At 55.4% G+C, this 6,384-nt stretch overlaps 1 protein-coding gene across 1 annotated transcript; it reads left to right on the top strand.

The window, feature by feature from the left end:
- Window positions 1–12: 12 nt before the first annotated feature.
- Window positions 13–6,172, top strand: LOC308186799 (uncharacterized protein). The gene is made up of 5 exons (XM_080608970.1): window positions 13–1,592; window positions 2,030–2,101; window positions 2,401–2,472; window positions 2,832–2,933; window positions 4,015–6,172. The coding sequence occupies exons 1-5, from the start codon at window positions 1,577–1,579 to the stop codon at window positions 4,281–4,283; spliced, it is 531 nt and encodes a 176-aa protein (XP_080465096.1). The 5' UTR covers window positions 13–1,576; the 3' UTR covers window positions 4,284–6,172.
- The last annotated feature ends 212 nt before the right edge of the window (window positions 6,173–6,384 follow it).

Here is a 6,384-nt window from a genome sequence, read left to right as displayed (position 1 = left end):
AACTGGGACGGTGATTGTGCACCTCAAAGACTGGTCAGCCCCTAGGAAGTAATGGCTGCATTCAGAGGCGGGGAAGAAGAAAAAACAGGTTCAACAAAAAGAGCAAAGATCAGCCACGCTTCTCACGGCATCTGCCTTTGCAAAGGCAAGTGCCCTTCAAAGCCCACAGACATCGTGTCAGCTCCTTCAACTGGCTGCCAGCCTGCGACTTGCCACCCGCAGAGCATGAATGCCATCACCTTGGCAATTCAGGAAATCATTAGGTAACATTCCCTAGTCTCAAAGACAGATTCTGTAGCCGGATAAATCACCATTGGAAATCGGGTAAAACAAGAGTTTTACTTGAAAGCCTATGAGCAAGAAGTGTAAGCTGAAATGCAGAATTTCTTCAGAACTTTGCTGTGACACTGTGCCAAGCCGTGAGGTCACAACACCTCTCCGTGATGCTGCGAGGGCCATGAGGTCCCAACGCTGCTCCGTGACACCGTGAGGGCTGCAAGGTCACAATAGCTCTCGGTGATGCAGTGCTGGGCCGTGAGGTCCTGACACCCCATTGTGACGCTGGGTCAGGCCACAGGCACTGCTCCGCACCGGTCCTGACAGCAGCACTAGCTGCAGCTGCAGCGGCGGTGGTGGAAGCATGGTGCGAGTGTGGGGAGCCACGGCCCCTGCCTGCGTCCTCTTCCTCCTCCTGGTGGCCCTGTGTGCCTGGGGTGCCCAGGCTGCGCCATGGCGACCACCGGGAGCAGGTGGGTGGGCAGGGCCGGGGCCAACACCAAACCCTGGGCGGCATGGTGCTGCGCGGCACGCATATGGATGGAGGGGACGGGGACGGGATAGCAGCAGGGCCGGGCGGGCACCGCGGGCAGGGGGCAGGCAGGAGGCAGAAGCCCCGCAGGGTGGCACGGTGGGGCCGTGGCTGCTGCGGGGTTGTTTCCTGCCGGGGGGGCCGTGAGTGGCGCTGGGGCCGAGAAGCCTGGGTCTGAGCCCCTGTGGGGCTGAGGCCGCTGGCCCCTCTTGGGAAACTTCCACCTGCATCTTTGTCCCGTGACATTGCCTCAGCCCCCTCAGTCACTGCAGGGTGCTGGGGAAGAGGGAGAGCACAGCATGCCATGGCAACTTCTCTCATCTCTGCTTGATTTTAGATGATGATGGTGTTGCTTCTCCATATCCAGCTTCTCAGCTGGATCATGGTTTGGAGCCTCAGGAGGATCCCCGAGGTACGTTGCGAGTGTGCTTCCTTGAAGGAAGATGGCTAATGGGCTGTAATAGTTTATTCAGGGTCTTCCAAGTGCGTTTGTGCCTTGAGGGGGCTTGCACAAATGAGCCCTGAATATTTCTTCACTTGGAGAGATGCCACCCCTGCCCCTCTCCACAGAGAGGGAAGAACCCAGGCTTTTCTTCCTATTTGGGCCATGTCATTACCTGAGCCCCAGCCAGTGCCTCCCGGTCACTGAGGAAGAGGCAGGCCCCAAGAGGCAATGGAAGCTCCCCTTACCTGTGTCTGATCCCACTTGTGCCCACAGGCAGTACTGGTCAAGTGCCTCCATGGAATCCTGCTCCTGAGCCTGCCAGTATGGGTCCCACAGGTGGTAAGTTGTCCGTGTTCATTTCCTTGCTGTTTGTTAACGGTCTGTTGAGCTAGCTCAGCAAGGGTTCAGCTGCTCACTGGCCAGGGGGCTTCTCCATGACAAACATGGATGATCATTTTTCCCGGGGTCTGCACGCTCCCCCTGCAGTGGGGTCTTCCTTTGTGTCCAGCAGAGATCTTCCCGTAAGAAACACCTGAGGGGCCACACCTTTGGCGGCATGCTCCCTGCGGGGTGTTGCGCACAGCCTGGAGAGAGGATTTGGGAAGAGGCCAAGAGGGAGCCTCCAGCTCAGCAGGCCCCTTTGCGGCTTTGGAAATCCTGGCTCGTGTCTGGGTCCCACATCCTTGCCTGAGCCCCCTCCAGTCGCTGCAGGTCACTAAGGAAGAGGTAGATCACACCATGCAAGGGGAATGTTTCTCTTCTGTGCTTGATTGCAGCAGTTCTCGTAGGCTCTGGCTACTCGACACCTCAGCCTGATGTGGACCACGAGCCTCAGGTTAATCTGCCAGGTAAGTCAGCGGAAGGAAGGAGCATCTAGGTGCTGCAGAGCCAGCAGGCACCTTGCGCTTGAGTTGAGACCTGGGGTGGGCACGGGGAGGGCCCTTCTCCGGGCGGCTCCACGCATGCTTAGTTTGTACCAGCACGGTGCCACTGCAGGCACCCAGCAACTGTTTGCAAGATGCTCTTGAGTGGCAGGGAGAGACGAGTACCATGGAGCAGTCCCCTCTTTGAACTGCATTCTCTGTCACTCTGGTCAGAAGGAGTATGTTGACGTAGTTCACAGGAGGGACTCCACTTGTGTTTACAGATGGGACCGAAGGCAAAGGTGATCCAGGTTCCCAGATGGGTTCCAGGACTGAAGCTCTGGGAGATGGCCTGGGTAAGTTGTGGCTTTTGACTTCCTTTGAGAGCTGCCAGTTCAAAGCCCAAACGTCAGCCAGGCATCTCTGCAGGTGGGAGGGTATAGACCGGCACGTGTGTGTGCCCTGTCAAGGCACGAGCCCTGGTATGCTCTCCTACTGAGCTATTGATGTAGATGGCGCTGGGACAGAAACTTCTCACGGGTCTTTGGTTGCAGAAGTGTCCCCAGGGAGGGCTTTGCCAGATCCTCGGCTGCTTCCGGCGCTGGAGCCCAGCTGGTATCCCAGGGGTGGGTAGTCATTTCACTGACTTCACAAACTAAGCCCTGGTTCTCCAAATTGCACTGGTGCCAAAGTTAACTTCCTACTTTCTCTTCAGGTCCTCTAAGAGCAAAGGACAATGCTGAAATAAGAAAATCTTCCCCAACATCCTCTGACATCGTAGAGGATATCATAAAGGAGTTAAAGGAGGCAGCACCTGGTGGGTATATTTCTCTCTGTCCGCCATAAGACTTGGGAAGGTGAGGTTCTAAATCCATGTGTGGACACACCGTAACCTGCACAGCAGGAAGGGATGGATCAGAGCGGAGACACTCAATTTCACACCTAGCAGGCACTGGTGAGCCTCAGAGAAGGCCGAGAGCCTCTGCTGCCGCTTGTGGGTCACGCCGTGTCCCAGGGGCAGCTGCTAGCCCAGCATTACCATTACTGGTCCGAGCTGTTCCGTGCAAACATTGGTATCCAGCCAGCAGCAAAGGGCTTCTGCTGAACTTGTGTTCAGCTCCCGCACAGCGCTGCTTGCAGCTGGGCGAGTTCAAGGCAGGAGGCACATCCCAAGCAGTGCTTGCTGTCCCCTGAGCAGGGAGACACATGTCACCAGAGGGAAGAGCACCCTTGGGCAGAGGAGGGAAAGCGCAGGCAGATTTGGGGCAGCGGCTGGGATCGAAGCAGCCCAGCCCAGCCCTCTCGTTCTCCTTGATGTCTGAGGATTCTCGGTGACAGCCTGCAGGCAGGGGCGAGTTCAAGCTGCACATCCAGCTTGATGCCCGACCCCTAACTTGTAGGAGCTGAAAGGAAAGGCACTTACCTCAGTCTCAGCTGATTTAGCTGTCCACTTCTAGTTGGGTTTCAAATGACTTGGCCAAACGTCTTGGGATGGAGTCAGCATAATGGGATGGACATGCTTCTCAGAAGGGCTGTTCCTGCCTCTGAACTGGATGCAGCTTTTTTATGTCCTCTTTGAAGGCACGAATTGAGCGTCATCTTGCAGTGTACCAAAAATGCACTATGTGCGATGTGAACAAGAAGATCTCCTGCAATCTCCTGGTCTCGCAGCAGGCCAGATTTTGCTGTCTGTGCTGGTAGACTGCCAGGAGTCGAACACTTAGATTTTTCTTTGTGAATGACATGTTGTTTGGAGTAGTGAGTACCTCCCCCAGAAGCCCAGGCCGTAGCTTCTAAACTTTAGGGATGTCTTTTGAGAAGCACTACCTTCCAAAGATACCGTCCTCGAAAGGAGGAGCAGTTCCTTATAGTCACACTGTCCTGCTTTCTTTCTAAAGGGCTGGTTAGAGAGACTGTGCCGAAGGAGGTGCTTTGGCAACGAAGCGGTCGCAGGCTGCCGCTCCCTGGCAAAAGAACAGAGGCAATGAAGTCAACTGCCACACGAGGTAAAGGCTGTTTCTTGGTCATCCGCTGTCACCAGCCAGAACCAGCATGCGTGTGCAGGTTCTTGCCCTGGTACCCGCTCTTGCAGCTCATGTCAGCAGCCAAACCCAAGAGTGTCAGTAGGCAGCAAGTGTTGCAGAGGAAGGCAGGAGTGGCTCCCTGAGGATGGCTGTCTTCCCCGGGCTGTGACAGCATGTGACAGCAGTGCAGCGGAGAGACGCTCACAAAGCTCTGTGGCTGTGGTTAGAGAGGGGTCACCCCCCAGCGCACCAAGTTCCCAGGGATTTTGGAACTTTGCTCTTGGGGGAACGAGGCCGTCAGAAGCCCATTGAGCAGACGATGGGAAACGGGACCCCTCCTGTGAGCTGAGGCCCAGAGTGATGCCCTGACCCAGTGAAAACGGGGCACTGCCATAGAGCTACTGATGTAGGTGTCGATGTGACAGAAACTTCTCACGGGTCTTTGGTTGCAGAAGTGTCCCCAGGGAGGGCTTTGCCAGATCCTCGGCTGCTTCCGGCGCTGGAGCCCAGCTGGTATCCCAGGGGTGGGTAGTCATTTCACTGACTTCACAAACTAAGCCCTGGTTCTCCAAATTGCACTGGTGCCAAAGTTAACTTCCTACTTTCTCTTCAGGTCCTCTAAGAGCAAAGGACAATGCTGAAATAAGAAAATCTTCCCCAACATCCTCTGACATCGTAGAGGATATCATAAAGGAGTTAAAGGAGGCAGCACCTGGTGGGTATATTTCTCTCTGTCCACCATAAATCTTGGGAAGCTGACGTTCTAAATCCATGTGTGGACGCACCGTAACCTGCACAGCAGGAAGGGATGGATCAGAGCGGAGACACTCAATTTCACACCTAGCAGGCACTGGTGAGCCTCAGAGAAGGCCGAGAGCCTCTGCTGCCGCTTGTGGGTCACGCCGTGTCCCAGGGGCAGCTGCTAGCCCAGCACTACCATAACTGGTCCAAGCTGTTCCGTGAAAACTTTGGTATCCAGCCAGCAGAAACTGGCATGTGCTTGCAACTGTGCCCAGAATATGGTTCAAGGAGGAGCAGTTCCTTATAGTCACACTGTCCTGCTTTCTTTCTAAAGGGCTGGTTAGAGAGACTGTGCCGAAGGAGGTGCTTTGGCAACGAAGCGGTCGCAGGCTGCCGCTCCCTGGCAAAAGAACAGAGGCAATGAAGTCAACTGCCACACGAGGTAAAGGCTGTTTCTTGGTCATCCACTGTCACCAGCCAGAACCAGCATGCGTGTGCAGGTTCTTGCCCTGGTACCCGCTCTTGCAGCTCATGTCAGCAGCCAAACCCAAGAGTGTCAGTAGGCAGCAAGTGTTGCAGAGGAAGTCAGGAGTGGCTCCCTGAGGATGGCTGTCTTCCCCGGGCTGTGACAGCAGTGCAGCGGAGGGACGCTCACAAAGCTCTGTGGCTGTGGTTAGAGAGGGGTCACCTCCCAGCGCACCCAGTTCCCAGGGATTTTGGAACTTTGCTCTTGGGGGAACAAGGCCGTCAGAAGCCCACTGAGCAGACAATGGGAAACGGGACCCCTCCTGTGAGCTGAGGCCCAGAGTGATGCCCTGACTCAGTACAGATGGGGCACTGCCTCACTGGCACTCCTGGGCTCCCGAATTTTGTTCAGTTTTGTCCCTAAGGCTCCGAGTGTGCCTCGAGCAGCGAAGGTGGGCAAGCGCCTAAGAACTTTGAGAACTCCAAAGAGCTGGGGGAGCAAACCTGAGACACTGGGCTCTCAGCATTATGGCAGGGAAAACAAAGGATGGAGGGAAAACAAAGCTGAGAGGCAAAAGGGAGGCTCCAGAGTGCCTTGAGTTGCAGTGCCTTTGGCAGATTCCCCAGCTTCTGCTGAACCTCAGGAAGCATTGCGGCCTGAGGATTTTCACTTGCTCAAAGATGCTAACCAAATGAAACAGAACACTTCCTGGCAATGTCAGACCTCCTGTGAGATTACCAGTAGTGCGCAGGACACGGCAATGTCCACAATTGTTCTTGCAGGCGTGGATGGGGAGAACAATGCAAACACTGCAAAGCCCCAGAATTTCCGAAGGTACTGCATAGGAGGCGCTGTGGCAGTCTTGGTTCCCTTCCTCGTGCTTGTGACAGTTGCGTGCTGCGTGCTTATCTGGTGTCGGCGGCAGGAAAACCGGTGAGTTGTTGTTCCCCCGCTCCCTCTCCTCCTCTCCCCCTCCCAAATTCTTTACCGTATCTTTGTTAACATTATTATATGGCTGCTGCCAGCCAGGAAGCAGT

The sequence above is a fragment of the Anser brachyrhynchus genome (assembly GCF_964034855.1).
Source record: "Anser brachyrhynchus genome assembly, contig: SCAFFOLD_316, whole genome shotgun sequence".
NCBI classification, from domain to species: domain Eukaryota; kingdom Metazoa; phylum Chordata; class Aves; order Anseriformes; family Anatidae; genus Anser; species Anser brachyrhynchus.
The sequence above is the reverse complement of the archived record's forward strand: the minus strand, read 5'-3'. Positions and strand labels throughout refer to the sequence as shown.

Bases quoted from the DNA above. Each gene is read 5' to 3' on its own strand.
- LOC308186799 (XM_080608970.1), top strand. The intron at 2,473-2,831 runs GTAAGTTGTGGC...CTTTCTCTTCAG, and splicing joins AGCTCTGGGAGATGGCCTGG to GTCCTCTAAGAGCAAAGGAC. The intron at 2,934-4,014 runs GTGGGTATATTT...TTCTTTCTAAAG, and splicing joins GTTAAAGGAGGCAGCACCTG to GGCTGGTTAGAGAGACTGTG.